The sequence below is a fragment of the Oncorhynchus masou genome, chromosome 11 (assembly GCF_036934945.1).
Source record: "Oncorhynchus masou masou isolate Uvic2021 chromosome 11, UVic_Omas_1.1, whole genome shotgun sequence".
NCBI classification, from domain to species: Eukaryota; Metazoa; Chordata; class Actinopteri; order Salmoniformes; family Salmonidae; genus Oncorhynchus; species Oncorhynchus masou.
The window spans coordinates 33346294-33370109 of record NC_088222.1 but is presented as its reverse complement, the minus strand read 5'-3'; the positions used below and the strand labels follow the sequence as shown (position 1 = coordinate 33370109).

The following is a 23816-nucleotide window of genomic DNA, read 5'->3' as shown; positions in this document are numbered from 1 at the left end:
CAATGTGTTATTTCATAGTTTTGAAGTCTTCACTATTATTCTACAATGTAGAAAATAGTAAAACATAAAGAAAAACCCTTGAATTAGTATGTGCGTCCAAACCTTTGACTGGTACTGTACTTTTGGCCATGTAGTGTACATTCTATATAAATACATTCAGTAATATATGCTGTAATCTATTTAAAATGCATAAAATAAATACAAATAAAATAAATTATTTGGCAAGTTTTTGGTATTTAACATGTATCCTCCCCCCCAAAAAAATCCTGTATGCATTTGAAAGGACACTGATGTTCTATATTCATGAAGATTTACATTCCCTTTTCGAGTTTAAATGTAACACTGTCATATAGAGGTATTGTAAAATTAGGCAATATATGCTTGTCAGTTTTAGCTTTGTGTAAGGAAAATCTTTTTTAATTCTAGAAATAGTTACAGCTGAAATCAATTGGAATAAGTATCTGAAGACATCAATTAACATGAATGTCTGCCTTTGATCTAAAACGCATTGCATGTTTTGTGTCTCCTATTATGGTAATTGCTTTTATTCTTATTTTAGTGCTAAATCATGCTCAATAATGAGTGCTCTCTATGCCAAGAGTCTTGATCTTCAATATTATGAGAGCATCTGTACCGTATCTATGACGATGTTCGACTGACTTGATTTTGAGGGAAAGCACCATAGAAATAGAATTACCTGTAATTCTATTTCTCTGGAAAGCACCCATTATTTCTACATATTTCTCCACTCAACCACCTTCCATCACCTCCCTTCACCAGTTCCCCTAATCACTCATCTCACCCATCTTACAAGTTAGTCTTTATTTGGGATGTTGCTGCAGTGCATGCCTTGCCTCTACTATCTCCCAGGCAACATGCCTCACATCCTAACGGCCCCGGAACGCCGGCCCAGGCGCCTGCTCACAGCAAACAACAAAAACAGCATTTAACAGCACATACTGCTGGGCCCTTTTACAAAGAGCAGGAGGGTGGGGAGTGGCTCACAAAAGTCCATTTAAGGTACGGGTCAGTACATCCCAAAGCCTTTACCACTCCAGTCAAATTCTTTGTCTCCCTCATTCACAGCGAGTATCTAGACCAGAGGGCACACAAAGGCGATTGTCATTATATGGTCTCGGCTGACATTAACCCCGGAAGATTTTCACTGCTGTCCATTAAACTCTCCTTTTCCCCTCTCGATTACAGGCCAACTCCCCCAGAGCCACCCTAGCTAAACAGATACTTTTGGAAAAATACATAGAAAAGTAAACTTCAATTACAATTAGTGTCGGGTTGCTTTGTTATTATTAGAGGACAATGCTTTTTAGCGGCCTTGAACTATGGTGTTCTAAAACTGCTGTATGTGATGGTGTTAGGCTGAGCAACAAAGCTGCCTGGACATTCTGTTCACATTAGCTAACAGCTCCTCCTCTGCTTCTCTCTGGGCTTTGTGTGGAGAGAGAAAGAAAAAAGACAGAATGCGCAAACAAGTTTATTTGCATTCCTTTAGCTACTAGTGGTCCTCTGTAAAATGGATAGAATTAGCCATGCTTTCGTGGCTTATATGAATTATTTCTCAAAGTGAAAGTATTAGTTAAAGCTTCTTTGTTTCTGTGCTTCTGTGCTATATTTCAACCTCGTTGTTCAATCAGATGTTTTAGAGAGGTCAGAAAGAGGTCAGTGGAATTGTAGCATCGTAGCATGCAGACAGAACTCAGAACTTATTCTAAAGGCATGGTAGATCTCTGGTAGTAAATTTCAGTGTATTAATTTCAACAAAACTATAATCATAATAATTCAGTATTGTGTTCACGTTATTGTTTTTTATATTGAGCATACATTTAGGGGATTAATAGACTTATACAAGTATTTAATTACATTGGGAAATGCTTGCTGTCAGCACTATCAAAGGTGGCACTGCCTTTAGCTTTGTGTTCAAGAGGTCAAGTGGATGCCTTGTGAGAGGTTGAAGTTTACTATTGCACTCCAAGTCAAGAGTCACCATTTAGCCATACACCGTCCCTTCACATCATACCCAAACACGCACTCTATGACAGCATGGCTTTGATGGTCTGACAAGCTCTTGGACAGCCAAAGTTGTCAGAACCAGGGTTTGTATCACTTGGCGTGTCACTGGCCCTTAAGTTGGGCCTGCTACATGGAGGGCAGCTTGTGTCTCCTCACTCATCAGGTTAGCCTCACTTATGTGTTGGCAGTGGCCCCACCGACAGACAACAGTCGGCACACATGCACAAGTGCGCACACACACACACACACACACACACACACACACACACACACACACACACACACACACACACACACACACACACACACACACACACACACACACACACACACACACACACACACACACACACACACACACACACACACACACACACACACACACACACACACACACACACACACATATATATTCTCTTCCCCCTCCCATCCAGCTGCCAGCCTAGGGAATGCCACTGACTGAAGGGTACTTGAGGCTGTCGACAGGCTGGGCTGTGTGGAGCGAGACCTCCACTCACCTGCACAGAGTGCTCCTCCGACTCCCCATTCTTTCCCCCAGACCTCTAACCTTTCACCCCCACCCTCCTCCTCCTCCAACCCCCATTTACCTCCCACACCTTTCCTCATCACGACAGATTGTGTCCATCCTCACATGCTGGCACTGCATTTAAAATACTGACAGATAGGTTCACAGGACAGCCTTTGAGGGTCCTAAGTAGATAGTGTCAATTGTTCAACCCGTCTACACATTTTCTATATATGTACTACCTGTGATTTTCATTGGCTGATGTAACACAGCATGAAAAAGGGGTTATGTATCCATGACACTGGCTTGGCTGGATTACAGACAACACATTGTATCTGGAATTCACTCTGCGGTGTATTTCTCATCATTCCTAAAATATGACTACTTTAATCAGTTAAAAGATGCCCATCAATCAATTTGTTAGCAGTAGTCGATGATTGCAAACAAAAACCTAGCTCATAAAAGACCTCCAAAAAACGATGTAACAATGATTGCGTTCTATTAAACATACCTCCCCTGCAGTTCTATAGTGTTCTAGTTTGCTCCCACAGGCGGGCTAGGTCAATAGCGGTACATATGCTCGGCTGGATTAGGTTGGAGCCTCAGCATGGGCCAAGAGTTAGTTATTTCTGTCTGTTCAGAATCATGAAAACTACAAAGCAACACAAGGCTTGGTCAGTGGGTTATACTTCTGCCTTATAGAGTGCCAACTGCCAAGATCTGTTCCTTTGACTAACAACCTAAAAAAAAATGTAACCCTTTGTATGAAAATAAATTTGATTTATTTTTGTTGTTCCCACGATGAAATCAGGGAGAGGATTGTGGATCTGTCACCATTCATCTGTCCTCTGTCTGTCCGTTCGTACATTAGTCTCAGACAACAATAAACAGATTTTTAGGAAACTTGGGTGAATGATGTTTTCCATAGAGTTCCGCTGTTTTACAAAATTTCACTGATTGGTCAGATAGTGGCGCTATAACAAGAGATTGAAAATGCAAACTCTGAAAGGTGGGGAGCAACATGTTTACTGTTGCCTTGTTTTTTAATTGGAAGTTTAGCCCAATCCAAGATCTCTTCTCATCCAGATGATTGTTTGAGGGTTAGGTTAAACCCATGATAGAATCATAATTAATAGCCCTTGTGACAGTGAAGAATGTCCAAACAAACACTTTCCCAGGGTTTTTGTAATTGAGAGGTTGATCCCAATTGGCCTTCTGATTGAAAGCTAAAACACATTACAAGTGTGCACATATATCTCACAGTCACAGCTCATTATGTGAAACTGTTATTTTCTTAACACTTTGAGATGTCATTAATTACAGTAATGATTCGGGGGGGGGAAGAAATATAGCTAGTCTATTTCAAAAACACCAGCCTGTGAGGTTACATATTTCTCTTGCCAAGTTTCTTTTAAATTACAAAAAGAAAATTCACCATGATGATGATGATGAGTTGCGGTCTTGGAAAAAGAACAAATTGAGAGCTTGTTAAAGAGTCTATAATTCGTTTATAAATATTTCTTTCTTTAATTCAGCATACAAAAAGACAGTATGTACAGCCACATAAGAGTGGTTCATCATAACAAGGCATTAAGGGAGACTCATGTGTTCCGTTCACATGCTCTGAGTGTTAGGCTTTGGACTACCTGCATGTCAGACATTATAGGGATAATGTGCTGTTTCTAACACTGGGAGTTCTTTGTCCTTATCCTGAGGATGCACACAGAACTGTGTGTCTGCAGGCGAGTCCCCAGTCAAGCTCCAGTGCTCAAGAGTTCAACACCAGTTACTAAAAAAGTTCCACAACTAAAAGTACTTTAGGTTCCCTTTGTGTGTTGAGCACGATTTCCCTCTCTTTCTTTCAGTGTCTTTCTCTGTTGAAAAAAGGACTACGTTTTGAGGAAAAACACCATGGATCCTTCAGAACCCTTTGAATTCCGTGGAATGGTTCTGAAGTAAACAGTGAGTGTCAACATCAGAGCGAGGTTGGAAGTATACCCCCAACAGCAAACGAGGAGACGACAGTCCCTCTCCTCAAAAAACAAATCCAATATCATTTATTTGAATAAAAGTATATACGAAAATAGACATTTGATATCCGAGTACGGCAAGTGTAATGCACATTTATGAAAGGAAAGAAAAAATCCTCGAGGACGGTGGTCTTCACGTAAACCAATAGGCATTGTCACAACACCCATGTGTCCGCGTTCGTAAAATGGAAAAGGTTTTAAGTCCAGCTTGTGAGTCAGAGTTTAATTAAAAAGAATTAACAAAAATAAACACTTTCTTGTCAAAATATACATGCTAAAGCTTAAGACAAAAGTAAGCCTTCTTGGTAACATAGTGCTTTGGTTATCTGTAGCCCCAGCACATAGATGTGGGGCGGTTGGGTGGGTGGGTGGATGAAGTAGACAATATGGACTCATTTGCAGACGTATCTCTCCACAATCCTCTCACACTTTTTACATGTGACATAGCAGCACCAGTGGTACTTGCAGTGGCAGCGCTCCACCAGCTTCTCTGTGTAGGGGTTGTAGCCACGCCCACAGCACATCATGTCACAGCTGTCGCTGCCGATGGATGTCTTGTTGCATTGCCTGGAATGAACAGACAGAAAGGGGGAAAAAGTTACAACTATGTTTGAGAACTTTTTGCATTCCTAAATGACACTCATTCTGCCCCCAAACAAATGAGAGAAAAACAAACCATTCTACACACTGGTAATACATTGTGGTTTATTGAAAGCCCTCAAGGTCCCTAAAACATTTACATACACATAAACCCAGTCTCCCTAATAGATCCCCCCCCCCCAAACAACCCCATTGACCTTAGAAGAGTTCCACTCTCAAAGATCAACCCCAAAACGTTTTGTCCAATGTTTTGGACAATTCCGAAACCATCTCAAGCCTAACAAATGTCTCTAAAAGGGGGAGCTTGATGAATGCTTATTGTGCATTCACCCAAACATTTTCCCCTTGTGTTTTGTCTTAGGGCACCGAATCCTTCGCTTGGGACCCTTTCTTAAACCTGGGGGCATCTTAAGTGAGCAGAGAATAGCTGTATCATAAATCACAGTGAATACACACGGGAGCCCTCCCTCTATTTAACCCACTCTCGCTCCACATAATTGCATTGTTTTATAATACCAGAGTGTTAATGGCCAGCTTGGTGAGAGACAGAGACACCGAGAGGATGGCTGAAGCCTGCTGACACAGAGAAGGGACGAGGAGGGAATGGGTGGAGGGGCGGGAGGGAAGTTAGAGTCATTGGGAAAAGTAGGACAGACTCATTACAATAGTGGCCTTTGGGACAGGACAATTAACAATAGCTCTACACAGATATGTTTTGTCAGAGAAAAGCTGACCTTTCAGTCTGGTGCCTGGTGTAAAGTTAATGGATCAAAAGCACATTACCATCTGTAAACTCCACATCGCTCTCACACAGCTGTGTGTCTCACAGTCAGAGCTACTAATCCAATTCTGAACTAAAACATCCTTCGATGGTGCCGTCCCTCGTGAGACCCACAGCTCTTGTTGCCTTTGAGATACTGATCATCCCTCAGCTCTGGGGATGTTATTGAGGTTTAACTTGTTATGCATTTCTTATTAATACAGAACACATTCTAACCCCACAAGGAATGTTGCTACAAGGTATATCACTGGACAGCTTTCTACAGAAGGAGGCTTCCAACATTTCTATCCTTTACTAAGAAGTAGACTACATATGTTTACTGCTATTACACTCCAGGTATTATCAACGGGGTCAAAAATATCCAAGGCGAGGAGTAGCGAGATTAGAACTCACTTGAAGGGTAAACACAGATAAGGCCACCCTGAAGTGTGTACCATTGAACACGGCTCCGTCAGGGTCAAACAAAGTGCACTATCCCTTGTGGAGGGGCTAGGGATCGTGGGAGTGAGGTGGATGGTGCTGAGGCCATGTGATGGGGAGGTACGGTTAAAACATGCCCCAGGCCCCTGGGACCCTCATTGAAACACACACCACACGACACATCAGCGTCACACATAGTCACCAGGAGGCTGGTGATGCCTTGTGACTCAGCGTAAAGCACTGCATATATGCCATAGATCCTGTGTTACGGGCCCCTTATCAGGTTGGGGACAGCAGATGCATGGAGCACTGTGACTGCACCTGACATGGATCATGTCTTCAGGTTATCTGTTAAGTGGCCTAAAGAGACATTTGCATGAATTGTTTTCAATGTTCCGCATTTCCAGCTCCAAGAGCCCTGAACCTTACTCCTTACTGAAATGTGTCATACATCTTCTGCAGCCCAGCAGAGATTTAGCTACGCTACTAAAATGAATATCCATGGCAAAAGATACAAAAGGAAGAAAACCCACTAGGCTGCCAAAGATGGCAGTTGAAGTCGGAAATTTACATACACTTAGGTTGGAGTCATTAAAACTTGTTTTTCAACCACTCCACAAATTTCTTGTTAACAAACTATAGTTTTGGCAAGTCGGTTAGGACACATACAAATCATTAAAATCCAGACAGAAAATATTTACACAAGAAGCAATCTAATATCACACAGTCAAAACTCTCCGTCGTTTAGTTAAGTTCACCACAAGTCATGACACAAGTCATTTTTCCAACAACTGCTTACAGACAGAATATTTCACTTATAATTCACTGTATCACAATTCCAGTGGGTCAGAAGTCTACATACACTAAGTTGACTTCTGCATTTAAACAGATTGGAAAATTCCAGAAAATTATGTCATGGCTTTAGAAGCTTCTGTTGGGCTAATTAACATCATTTGAGTCAATTGGAGGTGTGCCTGTGGATGTATTTCCAGGCCTACCTTCAAACTCAGTGCCTCTTTGCTTGACATCCTGGGAAAATCAAAAGAAATCAGCCAAGACCTCAGAATGTGTTTTTAGACCTCCACAAGTCTGGTTCATCCTTGGGAGCAATTTTAAAACGCCTGAAGGTACCACGTTCATCTATATAAACAATATTACGCAAGTATAAACACCATGGGACCACGCAGCCGTCATACCGCTCAGGAAGGAGATGCGTTCTGTCTCCTAGAGATGTACTTTGGTGCGAAAAGTGCAAATCAATCCCAGAACAACAGCAAAGGACCTTGTGAAAATGCTGGAGGAAACAGGTACAAAGGTATCTATATCTACAGTAAAACGAGTCCTATATCAACATAACCTGAAAGGCCGCTCAGCAAAGAAGAAGCCACTGCTCCAAAACCACCAGAAAAAAAGCCAGATTACGGTTTGCAACTGCACATGGGGACAAAGATTGTACTTTTTGGAAAAATGTCCTCTGATCTGATGAAACAAAAATAGAACTGTTTGGCCATAATGGCCATTATGTTTAGAGGAAAAAGGGGGAGGCTTGCAAGCCGAAGAACACCATCCCAACCGTGAAGCACGGGGGTGGCAGCATCATATTGTGGGGGTACTTTGCTGCGGGAGGGAGGGACTGGTGCACTTCACAAAATAGATGACCTCGTGAGAATGGAAAATTCTGTGGATATATTGAAGCAAAAATTCAAATTCAACAACAACAAAAAACATTGAAAAAAAAGTGTGTGCGAGCAAAGAGGCCTACAAACCTGACTCAGTTACACCAGCTCTGTCAGGAGGAATGGGCCAAAATTCACCCAACTTATTGTGGGAAGCTTGAAATGTTTGACCCAAGTTAAACAATGTAAAGGCAATGCTACCATTAAAACTTGTTTTTCAACCACTCCACAAATTTCTTGTTAACAAACTATAGTTAGCAACGCTACCAAGGCAATGCTACCAAATACTAATTGAGTTGTATGTAAACTTTTGACCCACTGGGAATGTGATGAAAGAAATAAAAGCTGAAATAAATCATTCGCTCTACTATTATTCTGACATTTCACATTCTAAAAATAAAGTTGGGATCCTAACTGATCTAAGACTGGGAATTGTTACTAGGATTAAATGTCAGGAATTGTGAAAACTGAGTTTAAATGTATTTGGCTAAGGTGTATGTAAACCTCCGACTTCAACTGTATCTGGCCTTTACCCCAGACAAAGAAAATACCCCTTACTTCCCACTAAGTTCTCACAGTGGTCCGACCGACAACATGCAACGTGTATTTCCTAATGAATACCTTCAGATGAATAGAGAGAATCTTGTTTAATCTTAACCTGTTTCCTTCTGTGTCGTGCTCTCAAATCGATATCAGCTGAATGCACTCAGGCTCTAAGAATAACCACATTACTCACCCCTGTCTGATAGCAACACAAGGGCACGAGTCACAATGGGCATGGCAGTGACACGTGCTCAGACATACCACAGACAGGCCAATCTCAGGGACCACTTGCTTTATCAGGGATTCTCAAAACAAAATGGTGCCTGCCACCAGGGAAGGCGGCAGCTAATTAAATCAACATCCTGGACGAACTCCCCGCTTGAGAAAACAAACAGGAATGGTAATTTCCTAAATGTTAGCTGCACGGCCGTGAAGCAGGAACCAGGCAGAACCAGGCCAACATACTGAGTATGTAGAGCTTTCACAAAAGTGTAGCTATGATTTTGTAAGGTCCTATATTACAACATGGATTCAGGGGTAGACGTAACATAGTAAATGTATATTCGGGACACTCCAATTAGTATGATATGTTACAATTCTCATGGTATTTATTCATTTATCCATTTGGTATGATGTGCTCCGAATTACAATTCGTATGATATGTTTCCCGAATTGCAATTCATACAATATGTTACGAATTGGAATTTTTACAATATGTTGTGAATTTCCAAAACATATGATATGTTACATATTCTAATTTGTTTGTGGGTAATGTTAGCTAGGTGGCTAATGCTAACGTTAGATAGATGGCTAATGTTAGCTAGGCTATATATATATATATATATATATATATATATATATATATATACATATATATGTATGTATGACAGTTAAGCTCTACATCCCTTGTAAAGAGTATTAATATGCTTAATTTTAAGAATTTATTTGGCCACTTTAGTTGTGATACAAACCTTATCAAAGCATATAGGCCTATGGTCTAGGCTACATGAGGTGTTTGACTATGATTCTAAAAGGTCAGAAGTGGTAGTATATAATTCACAATTGATAGGCTAATATTGTCACCCATCAGTTTATTCTTGATTTAATCTTGTCTTTACATGTACTAAATAATATATGTGTGAAATTCGTTTTGATATAGAATGGGCCCTTATCAGGCACCTGTATCGAAACCGGGGCATCGGGAAAAATACACGTCATCTATGCACTTAAACAGCAAAATACACGTCATCTATGCACTTAAACAGCAAAATACACGTCATCTATGCACTTAAACAGCAAAGTACACGTCATCTATGCACTTAAACAGCAAAATACACGTCATCTATGCACTTAAACAGCAAAATACACGTCATCTATGCACTTAAATAGCAAAATACACGTCATCTATGCACTTAAATAGCAAAATACACGTCATCTATGCACTTAAATAGCAAAATACACGTCATCTATGCACTTAAATAGCATATGGAGGATGCTTTCCTGTAGTTCATTTTCATTCCAGCCAGGTCGGCTATACTCCTATTTTAAAGATAAGCAATGTGCTTAATATTTGCTTAATATTAGGAAAGTTGAGAAATACATATAGCCATCACTCTGTTTTCTCTCATAATTGCATAGCCTATAGAAATGTTGTGCAACATGAGCTCATGGGCTCTCATGAAGTGTTTGATTCGATTTTCGATAACATTTGCATTCAATGGGACAATAGAGTTATTAATATAACATTAGAACATTTAAATTGGCTCAGAATAGGGCTCGTACACATGGATTAGTGGCCTGAGGGCACACACTTAATGTGTTGTGAAAAGTGTTATGAAATGTAATGTCATGTAATATTTAAAATTGTATATAGCTGCCTTAATGTAGCTGCCTCAAATACACACATACATACACACATACACACACACACGCACGCACGCACGCACGCACACACGCACACACGCACACACACACACACACACACACACACACACACACACACACACACACACACACACACACACACACACACACACACACACACACACACACACACACACACACACACACACACACAGTTCCTGTAACAGTCTCACCTGTCCTGGGTGCCAACGGAACCCAGCTTGTCGTTCTTGGCACAGAAGTCCGGCGAGCTCTGCAGGTAGACCAGTTCGTTCTCTCTGACAGGCCTGATGTCAATGTCCTTGGGGACCAGCTGCTTGCGCGTACCCATGGGTCTGTGCACCACCTTAGTGGCTGACAGGTACTTGGTCTTCAGGTCAATGGCGATGTCCTTCAGGTCCTGCAGGCCTCTCCAGCAGGTCCGTATGGAGCAGGAGCCAGACACACCGTGACACTTACACTTCATCACCAGCGCATCTCTCAGGGCCTGGAGGACGTGAACGTAAAACACTGTTACTATTGAGGCTAATGCTATAGCAGAAACGTCAAAAGATTGCACAAAGGGATTGATTTACAGTCATATGCCCTGAAAAGAGCTATATACTGTGCATTCGGAAAGTATTCAGACCCCTTAACATTTTACATATTTTGTTACATTACAGCCTTATTCTAAAATGTATTAAATTGTTTTTTCACTCATTAATCTACACACAATACCCCAAAATTAGAAAGCAAAAACAGGTTTTTAGAAATGTTTGAAAAAATAAATAAAAATACAAACAGAAATACCTTATTTGCATAAGTATTCAGACCCTTTGCTATGAGACTTGAAATTGAAGTAAGGTGCATCCTGTTTCCATTGATCATCCTTGAGATGTTTCTACAACTTGATTGGAGTCCACGTGTAGTAAATTCAATTGACTGGACATGATTTGGAAAGGCACACACCTGTCTATATAAGGTCCCACAGTTGACAGGGCATTTCAGAGCAAAAACCAAGCCATGAGGCTGAAGGAATTGTCCGTAGAGCTCAGAGACAAGATTGTATCGAGACACAGATCTGGGGAAGGGTACCAACATATTTCTGAAGCATTGAAGGTCCCCAAGAACAAACTAGCCATCCATCATTCTTAAATACAAGGCTGCAAGTTTGGAACCACCAAGACTCTTCCGAGAGCTGGCCGCCCGGCAAAACTAAGCAATTGGGGGAGAAGGGCCTTAGTCAGGGAGGTGACCAAGAACCAGATGGTCACTCTGGCAAAGCTCCAGCGTTCCTCTGTGGAGATGGGAGAACCTTCCAGAAGGACAACCATTTCTGTAGCACTCCACGTTTTTAGTTATTTTACCTTTATTTAACCAGGCAAGTCAGTTAAGAACAAATTCTTATTTTCAATGACGGCCTAGGAACAGTGGTTTAACTGCCTGTTCAGGGGCAGAATGACAGATTTGTAACTTGTCAGCTCAGGGGGTTTGAACTTGCAACCTTCCAGTTACTAGTCCAATGCTCTAACCACTAGGCTACCCGTCTGCCCCACTAATCAGGTCTCTATGGTAGAGTGGCCAGATGGAACTCACTCCTCCTAAAAGGCAGATGAAAGCCCGCTAGGGGTTTGCCAAGGGACACCTAAAGGCCTCTCAGACCATGAGAAGCAAGATTCTCTGGTCTGATGAAACCAAGATTGAACTCTTTGGCCTGAATACCAAGTGTCACGTATGGAGGGAACCTGGCACCATTCCTACGGTGAAGCATGGTGACGGAAGCATGATGTTGTTGGGAGTTTTTCAGTTGCAGGGACTGGGAAACTAGTCAGGATCGAGGGGAAGATGAACAGAGCAAAGTACATAGAAATCATTGAAGAAAACATGCTCCAGAGGGCTCAGGACCTCAGACTGGGGTGAAGGTTCACCTTCCAATAGGACAACGACCCTAAGCACACAGCCAATACAATGCAGGAGTCTCTGAATGACCTTGAGTGACCCAGCCTGGACTTGAACCCGATCAAACATCTCTGGAGAGACCTGAAAATAGCTGTGCAGCGACGCTCCCCATCCAACCTGACAGAGCTTGAGAGGATCTGCAGAGAAGGTGCTTTAACAAAGTACTGAGTAAAGGGTCTGAATACTTCTGTAAATGTTATATTTCAGTTGTTTTTTTCTCACCTTTTCATTATGGGCTATTGTGTGTAGATTGATGAGGGAAAAAAATATTTAATCTATTTTAGGATGAGGCTGTAATGTAACAAAATGTAGAAAAACTCAAGGGGTCTGAATACTTTCTGAATGGACTGTATGCTCAAATAGTCATCCATATATCCATCTTTCAAGCCAAACTACTACTACTACTCCTACTACTACTACTACTACTACTACTACTACTACTACCAGCCTTAACCCTTGTGTGGCGTTTGGGTCTGTGGGACCCATTTTCAATGTTATATGAAGAACATGTAAAATAACAACTTTTCATTGAGTGCACACTGTGCACCGCCCTACACATTTTTATTACATATGTGGTGTTTGGGTCCACTGGACCCGAGGGTAATAAAAGTGTGGAAAAGTGTATGTGTAGGTGAAAACATGTAAAAATTAAACCAAAAGTTTTAGTGTGTGCCTTCTCTCTGTCTTCCTCCTCCTAACCTGGCTCTCTCCCTGCCTGTCTGCATGTATCCCGCTATTCTCGCACTCTTTACCATTTGTAGTGTGTGAAACTACACAATGTCTTGTGGGAACCTGCACAATGTTATTATAATACATTAGTCTGATACATTGTAGCTCCTTACCACAATCAATCAGTATGGCAAAAATAATCTCTGCTCAGAGGGCCTTAGAAATCATTTTTGCAGAGAGAGAAGCTACAGTAGTGCGGAAGGAGCATCTTCCACTTTGGAAGATGAAGACATTTCAGAATATGAGGATTAAGTCTCTGTCAATTCAAAGTCTGACAGTGAGTTGGAAGAAGAGGATGAGATTGCCCCTCAGCCAGCCCCAAAACCAGCCCATCAGCAGCCAGCCCCAGAACCAGCCCATCAGCAGCCAGCCCCAAAACCAGCCCATCAGCAGCCAGCCCCAGGACCAGCCCATCAGCAGCCAGCCCCAGAACCAGCCCATCAGCAGCCAGCCCCAGAACCAGCCCATCAGCAGCCAGCCCGTGGGCAACCAGCTCGTCAACAGCCTGCAGGAGGAGAAATATAGATGTAAAACAAAATGGTGACATTGAATGGTCTTCTTGCCCAAAGAATGAGCCACCCCGCATGGCTGGCAATGTGATAAGGATGCAACCAGGGCCGACGTGGATGATGGTTACTCATGTGCAGGACATAAAGTCTTCTTTTGAACTGTTCATCCCAGACACCATCCAGAAAATCATTCTGGACACTAATTTGGAGGGCAGGTGTGTTTTTGGAGAGAGATGGAAGGAGATGGACCAAACTCATTTACATTTTTAGATCCAATGGGAAATCCGCAGAATCCCCGTGGAATGCAGAAACAAGCAGATAACATTTCCGTGCAACAATGTCTCTGGAAAATGTACACATTATTTCCAGGATTATCCGCTTTCGATAACTGAGCCACCAGACCAGCTCAGCGGCAGAGAGACAAGCTAGCTGCAATCAGGTCAGTGCAGAGAGACAAGCTAGCTGCAATCAGGTCAGTGCAGAGAGACAAGCTAGCTGCAATCAGGTCAGTGCAGAGAGACAAGCTAGCTGCAATCAGGTCAGTGCAGAGAGACAAGCTAGCTGCAATCAGGTCAGTGCAGAGAGACAAGCTAGCTGCAATCAGGTCAGTGCAGAGAGACAAGCTAGCTGCAATCAGGTCAGTGCAGAGAGACAAGCTAGCTGCAATCAGGTCAGTGCAGAGAGACAAGCTAGCTGCAATCAGGTCAGTGTGGGACACGTGGGTGAACTGCCTTCTCCTGTTTTACAACCCTGGGCCCAACGTTACTGTTGATGAGCAGCTTATGCCATTTAGGGGCTGCTGCCCCTTCAGGCAGTACATACAGTCTAAACCTGCAAAATATTGAATCAAGATCTGGACTGCTTGTGATGCTTCTTCATCATATGCGTGGAACTTGCAAGTGTATACACGGAAACCAGATGGAGGAGCCCCCGAGAAGAACCAAGGGATGCGGGTTGTCCTGGATGTGACACAGGGACTTGGTGGACACAACATCACATGCGATAACTTTTTTACTTCCCACAAGCTGGGACAGGAGTTCCTCAAGAGGAAGCTGACGATGGTAGGAACCGTATGAAAAAACAAGCCAGAATTCCCACCTCAGGCCGACACTTCCCTAGTGTCCTACGTGCCAAAGAAAGGCAAAAATGTGGTACTCATGCTACATCGGGATGGGAGAATCTGTGGCCCAGGAACAACAAAAAACAGAAATCATAATGGATTACAATGCCACAAAAGGAGGGGTGGGCAATTTAAACAAGCTGCTTTCCAGACGATCCTGCAACCTCCACTTTTTACAGGTAGGCAGTATTTTGCTTGCCCTGGACTCCAGAGAAGTGACATAATATCCCTAGTTGTTATTGGCTGCTAACAGGAATGGTTGCAATGGCTGTAATGACAGGCTACATTTGCGCAGCGATTATGTGCATGTGTTAGCGTATGTGCCTCGGGCATGTGTGTGTGTGGGTCGCAAACTTTTAACCAACTATTTTTGGGATCTTGCAGGTCAAAACGTTTGAGAACCACTAAGCTAGCTAGGGAGAGAATATTGCCATAAATATAAATATTTTGGTGATCAAAAATATTAACTGTTTACTTTGCAAGCCCACCAGCAAAGGGGCATCAGGCATAAATTACTAGCATAGGCCTAGCTACTGTTATTTTGGTATGTCAAAACTGCTTGAAATGTATAATTGACTTACATTATGAATTAGTTGGAATTAGTTGCAAAGTATGTTATAACATAATCATAATGTGTTATAGACAAAATAATGAAAGGGCTGTCTGGAAGCCTCAATAAACAGTCATTGCATGTATAGGTTTTATTTTTTTACTTGACTTGAGACTTGACTTGAAAAAACGTGTGACTTGACTCGACTTGAATTGTTCTTGGAAAGCACGATTTAGATTTGACTCGAGACTCGACTCAAGACTCAACTCGTTCGACTTGAGACTCAGATCTTGTGACTTGCTCGTGACTCAAATAATAATGACTTTTATTTGACCTTTATTTAACTAGGCAAGTCAGTTAAGAACAAATTCTTATTTTCAATGACGGCAGTGGGTTAACTGTCTGTTCAGGGGCAGAACGACAGATTTGTACCTTGTCAACTCGGGGTTATGAACTTGCAACCTTTCAGTTACTAGTCCAATGATCTAACCACTAGGCTACCCTCCCATCCCACCTATGAATACTACTACATAGAATGAACAGTATGTCATCAGTGATCTGTGATAATAAAATTACTTTGTACCTGTCTCCCCACTTCACTGTTGTGCAGATGCATCAGCTTGTTGGCGTGGGAGCCTGCCTTCTTCATCTTCATCGGGGCATCAGAGAACTTGGAGCCCATGACCAGGCCATAGTGCAGGTTGTCTGCACATCCGCCCCAGCGGTAGCCCGGCTCAGGGATCTCCCCGGGGATGGGGCCACATGAACACAGGCGTAGGTCCCCCGATGTGCACGCCTGCGCTATGGTGTGGCTGATGGCCGCCGCAGACAGGGCATACACAAACGCCGACTCCCTCGTGCCTGTTTGGAACAAGACAAGGCCTTTTGAGTGAGGGAAAATACATCAGTGAGTATAATTCTTGTAGTAGAATCTAACCTTTATCTATTGTATCATTGAACAGTTTGCCAAGTGAAACCTCAGTAAGAGTAACATCAGATAGTCACTGGACAGATATGGTTATACAGCCGGAGTGGATAATATGGATCTAATGTAGGTGATGAAGTGCGTACACAAAGAGGGCAGATATGTCAATGCTGGACGATGGAGGTGGGAAACAGGAAGAACCAGCCAGACCACAAAAACTTTCCTGTATGAAGAAGACCACTAGTTTATTATTGGCCAGTGGCTTCTCAAGACTGGTCTAACAGTTGACAGATGGAGCTTGTCTTCTCCTGAGGCGTATCATCGTGGATCTCCTTAAATCTTTGATTAGGAGCCAGCTCTTTGTTGTGTTATATATATATATATATCTTCACCCAAACTCAGTGAAACTGGAACTGACATTGGCTCTGCCTGGCTCAGCAAAAATCCCTTTGGCAATGGAAATAAACCCATCAAAGTAGAAGTACAGAACATGGAAAGACTCTTAGACAAATCACTGAAAGGAGTGTGCATATAATGAGACAATGATCGATCAAAATCTGTAGGCACATACTGTATACTTTACTAATGCTTTGTACTGGAAGGAGCAACTAAGAGCCTGCCTATTCATACGACGTATGTTCAGTTGAGTTCGCTGATAATATTTAACATCTTGCAGTACTATAGAAAACCAGATGTGTGTAGGTAATGTGTGACATAAAAGGGATTTAAAACTGAGAAGGATGAGTTGTCACAAAAAAGATGTCTAGATCCCTTCTAATAGTCACTGTCAAACTCAATACTATCTCTCACATGAAGAATGGAATCTTTTGTGCCACAAAAGAGAGTCAAGGCACTGTTAAGCTATGAAGACAACCACATCAAGTACTTGGAACATAAAGAGAAGGACTTTGTAGCACGGATATTAGGGAGGTGGGTGGCTAGGGTGATAAAGGACCATTTTCTTTCTTTCAAGGGAACACAAAGAAGAATGGTAGCCTTTGCTTGGCCCAGTCTGCTCTGCCCTCAGAGCACAAAAGACCCCCAAGGACGATGATTAAGGCTTTAAACTCTCGCTTGTAAATGATCTCCTGCAACACTTGAATTAGCTTTTTGAATCACACCAAGGACACAGAGTTTCTACTGTGCTGATAATTTGGTCTGAGATGATCACTCCTAGTTCTATTGAAAAAAACGTTTGGGTTGCACACCTAGCACAATGGATCTCACACCACCATTTCAATCAATTGATCTCACAGCACCATAAACAGTAGGGGAGACTGGGGTTTGTTGTCTCACGGGTTTTGGTATTTGGCATTTAATTAGGATCCCCATTAGTTACTGCTGAAGCAGCAGCTCCTCTTCCTGGGGTCCACACAAAACATAAAACATGACATAATACAGATAATTAATAGACAAGAACAGCTCAAGGACAATCTAAATGGCACTGTGCAATATTTGTACGGTTAACATGTGTGCATTCTTTGAAAGAACCGATCCACCTGGTCTATTCATGTCAGCATGTCAAAACAGTGAGGTTAGGAGAATTTGTGTTTGACATAGATGAGGGGGGATTTTCTTTACTTTTTTTGTTTTAATTACGGGAGTATCCATGAACAATTATGTTTGTTGAAAAGAAGAGAGGGAGAGCTATATTTCAAACCTATTTTCTGAGTTCCAAGGTCCAGCCATGTAGTAACTGACATCTGTATTAGCATTGGGGTTGGTTGTCACTATCAACTCCATTATAATAAATCCCAAAGCTCTTTTGTGCTTGTGCTATAAAAAGTTCCCTTTGTTGCCGCTCTCTCACACAAGTATTTTCTATGTCCGTGCCCCCCCCCCACACACACACACACGCACACACACACACGCACACACACATGCTTGTGCAAACAAACACATACACACCCAAATTTACTCAATATGTCATATGTTTTTCTTTTCTCACGGCATAAAATGTTGAATTTGTTAGAAATATCCTTAGTTCAAAGAAAGGCTTTTTCTAAGATGATGTATGCTATATTGCTTCATTTCCTGTTACAAAACGAATAAGCTGCTAGCAAACATTGTGACAACCAACAACATACTGTGTGACATCCTATCCCACGATGGGGCTGGTTGTCACAGGTGGACAGAGTGTGTTTTGATGGCTTGTAACTCCATGTTGGAATAAGATATGAGGGTCCCCATTTCAACCCAATACCTTGGTATTTCTCCTAATATTGAAAATAGCCTTTTAAGATATACTGGTGCTGAGAAATACACACAAGAGTAAAAAGTGTGACAGCCAACCCCGGTCTCCCCTAGATTGTGACCAGTAGGCCTACCTCTGTCAAGATCTGGACGATACCTCGAGGAGTCACTGGGGATTTCAATAGAGGAACAGTTCCAGCGCATGTCAGCGAAGGTCTTCTGGCAGGTCTTCTTGACCTCGCGGGCTGCGGCGATGATGGTCTGCATGAGCTCCAGGTTGCTCCGACACAGTTGGGCTTGTGACGACACCAGGCCGGGCAGCAACTTGCAGTGTTGGGTCTGGTTGATGTGTAGGGACGTGGGTGTGTGAGATAGGGCCCTGGAACAGAAACAGATGTAATTATAAGTACTTCATTATGATGGCTTCAACTCAGAGGTTTCTATACTGCAAAAATGTAATCTGAAAAATTCCAAGATCAAAATATTTCACGTTTTTGATATGAAATATGACATGATTTTATGAATGCAAAAGCCGATGCCATAGCTAAAAGTCATTTTCTCACTTCTAACATACATACATTTTTAGGCCCATAACTATAGTTATGATACATACTGAACAATTGCGCTTCAAACATGTTTTGAACCAGTCAAACAGATTATCAGAACTGTTTGAACTTTTAACATTTTTGGCATTCGTACCACTTGACTTGGAAGATACAAAAATACCAGAGAGAGGATGCCAATGAAAATCTCTCAAGAAGTCACGAACAGGTAAAACATAACAGACCACAGCTTGGCATCAGACTATTCTCCTGATTTAGTTCAGCAGAGGAGGTTCCAGAACATGCCAAATGATGAATTCATCATAGGCAAAAACCCTGACCCAGATCTAACTGACAGCACTACATCTATCCATCTATCATCATTTACATTCTTCATTGTTAAATGGATTGCATTCTACCGAGAATTTTGTTTGGCATAAATCATCTGATTACGAAATCTAAAAGGGGGGCACACATACTTGATTTGCACATAGACAGAACAGAAGATTAGTTCATAGAAAAACCACCAGAGAACCTGGTCAGTCAGTGTCTGACTCTGTTTTCTATGTCTTGTAGCAGCACTGCGAGGGAGAGAGAGTTCCGTGAGAACCAGCCAGTGCCTCCTGCACTATGGCCTGTTTCGGATTAGGAGTGAGGGGAGTGGCCACTCCATGCCCAACGATAAGTTGTGACAGACTCCCCTGTGCTCGTGGTAACCCAGAGCTCACAGGTGTTTATGGCCGCATCTGGTTCACATCCAGGCCCCGTAGAAATATCAAGGCTGGGAGAGACCCTTTCTACTATAGGATTTAGCACAATGTCATGCAATCTCCATCTCTCTCTCTCTGAAGCACATTTGCTGTTCGACTGTTATAGCCTATAGAAATCTTACAACAACTCACTCATAGGTTTCAGATGCTACAGATTGTAAAAACAAACATCCCAAATCATGTGCAGGCATAAAATGTCAATCAATCTATGAACCAAAGACAAATATGTACCAAAGTCAATGAGGAATATGTATATCTAAGGGAAGAACTTCCAAATGATGTCACTCTTGGTTATAATGATGTTTAACACACAAGCTGCTTGTTGCTTTCGAGTACTCTGTTCTAACAGAGTATTCATTTTTCACTCCATAATTCCCATTCAAATCTTCTCATTAACATTCATCAGGGGACAAATTGAGAACCTGGACTGAAATAATGCACAGCCTTTCTTTTAGTTTACCGGCAGAAAATGTGGCAAATGTTCATCCTCAGATGGACAATAAAGTTATATTATATTTTTCTGCAGGTTTAGAATAAATACAGTAGGAAACACAAGCCACAATAAACAGTAAAGCAAAAGGAAGACTGCACACACATAAAAGACAACATAAAAGTTCCTTACAGCCATTTGATGCCGGAGCAGATCTGGGACAGCAGCAGAATGGTTAGCAGACAGAGTGGGAGGGTGTTAGACGTTTTCTTCATAATGATAGTGTTCCAACTTAGAGATGACAGTAATGCAGGTGGCTGTTGGCTTTTAGGCTCTTATAGGTGCAATCACAAGTCAACTGCCATGACACCGTCTCCCCCTCTTTCCCCTGTTTGGTGGAATACAAAAATACACCATTAAAGGAACACTCCACACTATTCAAAGCAAAATGTCAAAAGATAATCTATGCTATAATGGTTTTGTTCACTGCCACATGGAAAAGTAATAGAGAAAAGTAATAGAGAAATCTAAAACCCTATTTCAAGAAATGTATTAATTGTGGAACTCTTGGGCTCATCCTTCCCACTGGTGCAACAACACTCACTGCAGGGGCTATTGAGAGTTGACAGATCCCCCCCCCCCCCACACACACACACACACACACACAAACTGAATTGTATTTTCTGCTTACCTTCAGATACATTTCAGATAGTAATATGATCAGTGGATGGCAACACCAGCAGCGCACACTACCCTACAGCAGACACGGTTGTACTTGTACAGGGCATTACCTCCATCAGATAGGGTTTTTAATTGTCGTGTGATGATAAAGAAGCTCTTTGAAAATAACTTTAATTTTATGCCTCAAACAAAACACTAATCTCACTGATTATAGTGATATTTAAAGTGGAAATAATAGTTGCTTAATACGTCTCATCAACACAAATAATAAGACAGTATAATAACACTATTATTTGACTCTATTTTCACCATGTTGCAAATCTTCCTAAGCATCTCTAACCATGTGAGTAATACAAACCTATAGCCTAATGTATATACATGTTGCGAATTGTGATCTAAATTGGCTACGCTGTACAGGAGCACAACATCAGACCCTTTGGAAATGTCAGCTACAGCACATGTGGTATAACGGTTAGCAAGCAATCAACTATCAGCAGGCAATCCGTTTAGATAAGAATATCCGATTTACCATTAAAAACATTTATTCAACATTTATTCAACATTTAACATTTCTTCACAAAACCTTAAAGTTGTGGTCGTTCCATTTGTCCCGATCTCCCATTTTATATAAGGTGCATTGGGTTTATGCGAGGGAAACCCTTCTATGCATGCAGAGGTTACTTTGGTATTTTGTGTGGGGTGAAACTGTCAATGAAATGAATAGGTTTCCCCATGATCACCTTCAACGAATATCTATTAAATTCCCGTTGTATAATATAGCCGTATCAGCCACTAAACCTAAACATTGGACCTTTATTCCACATCGTCTCTTTCAAATTCCCCTCCATCTGCATGTTTGTCTCCTTGTTATTATAGCCTTCTACCTCTATTCAGTCGCAGTGGGAACAATAGGTAAATAAAGTTACTCTTAAAATGTAGTTTGAGTCACGTTCAAGTTAATAAGGCAGCCTACACTCGAGTCCTTATTCGAAAATATCTTGGATATTATCTATCCAAACTCAAATCAGATATATAGTAGCCTAATCTTTTAAATAGCCTGGTTCGTGTTCAACCAATTAAAAGCTATTAAACTTTGAAAATAAGCATGTCATCGATAACTTTAGACTTTGATTGTCATGTCATGAAACTCGACCATTGCTCCTCACCTTTAATGATGATTCGTGTCAGTGTGTAATATCCCTTTGAATTCAATATCCTCCACAAATTCGTATAAATCCACAATTTCGCAATTCAAATGAATCCAAAGAAGTACGCATCGTTTACTCCCCAGCAACAGTGGCTACCTCTTCTCCCTCGCAGGTTATTCAGCGTGCAGTGCCTCTCGCTGCGGAATGTGTTGGATTCATGGCAGTGGGGCAGCCTCAACTCATAAGTACTCCTGCGCCGCTTTGATCTCGCTGGTGATGTCAGGCACAATTAGCATAACAAAGCGGGTTGAATTTGGACTTCCAAGGAGAGACGCAAGATACCCACACTGTCATTGTCTAATCTTGCTCTACATGTTAGATCATTTTAACCAGTTGCGCTATAGTTTTTGTTATATATTTTCGCAGTTTTATTTTCTAGGTTGCCCCCAACACTAATGCTCACAATAATGATAATAGTTTAATATATAATAGAAACCACGAATAGTTTCAAGTTTTAATGTCACATACACAAGTACAGTGAAATGCCTTTCTTGCAAATTCAAAACCCGACAATGCAATAATAAATAACAATGTAATACTAGAAAAAAACACATGAGAAATAAGACGAAATATGAAAAACACAATTAGTAAGTAAGTAAGCATACTGCAGAGTCTTTTCTAATACCATATTTACAATGTGCAGGGATACTGCAGTAAATACTGTATGTATAGGTAAGGTGAAAAAGCAACATTATATAAGATTAACAGAGTAGCATCTGCTTGTATGTGAATGAATGTCCGTGTGTGTAGAGTCTGTACAAACGTATGTGCATATTATGTGTGAGTGAACAGATGTTGTGTACGTGTGTAGGGCCCTGTGAGTGTGCATAGACAGAGTACAAAACTAAAACTAAAGGTCAATAACGATACAAGGTTAACTCAGATAGTCCGTGTAGCTATTTTGTTAACTATTTATAAGTCTTATTGCTTGGGGATAGAAGCTGTCCAAGAGCCTGTTGGTGCCAGACTTGATGCACCGGTACCGCTTGCCGTGCGGAAGCAGAGAGAATAGTCTATGGCTTGGGAGGTTAGTATTTAACGATTTCCCGGGCCTTCCCACCACACCGCCTGATATAGATATCCTGGATGGCAAGGAGCTCAGCCGAATAGGCCCAATAATATATGATGATGATGATGATGATGATGATTATTTTTATTTTTAGTATTATGCTATTACCATAATGGGTATGTTGTTTTATTATCAGCATCGTCTATGCATTAAAAAAACTGAAATGTAATTCCAACTCAATGTGGACAACTTGAATATGCTGAGTATTGTTAAATATATTCAATAATAATAAACAAAAACAGGGGCGTACTGAAAATGTTTCATGCACATAATGATTCCACCATGGTCACCTTATTAATACTTTTACAAGCAAGGCAGGTAACTATTCCCTTATAGTTTCTGTGTTTTAATATCAGTGAATGTTCCCATGCATCGCCATATGCATTTTCTATTAACCAATAACCTGGCTCTCTTTGCTCACTTTGCCTCATGCAGAGAATTCTGTAACGCTCAGTGCTCTCCCCTCAGTAAAAACAACCACACACCCAAGCGCTGTAACAACCATGCAACTAAGACACCTTCATTAAGAATGTTTCCACTGTTAACACGGTTCCAGTGTGTTGTTGTCTGACTGAGGCAGAGCTCCGCAGGTAATTTGTGTTTTTATTTTTTTATTTTATGGGGACAAACTTAATGAGAAAGGAGC

General features: G+C 41.5%; 1 protein-coding gene across 1 annotated transcript; it reads right to left on the bottom strand.

The window, feature by feature from the left end:
- Positions 1 to 3906: 3906 nt before the first annotated feature.
- On the bottom strand, positions 3907 to 22252 carry LOC135548567 (protein Wnt-11-like). Its single transcript, XM_064978311.1, has 6 exons — positions 22060 to 22252; positions 20405 to 20600; positions 18605 to 18849; positions 15936 to 16213; positions 10701 to 10993; positions 3907 to 5151 (listed from the first exon to the last, which is right to left on the bottom strand). Exons 2-6 carry the CDS (start codon positions 20485 to 20487, stop codon positions 4977 to 4979), a joined length of 1074 nt encoding a protein of 357 aa, XP_064834383.1. The 5' UTR covers positions 20488 to 20600; positions 22060 to 22252; the 3' UTR covers positions 3907 to 4976.
- Positions 22253 to 23816: the final 1564 nt, after the last annotated feature.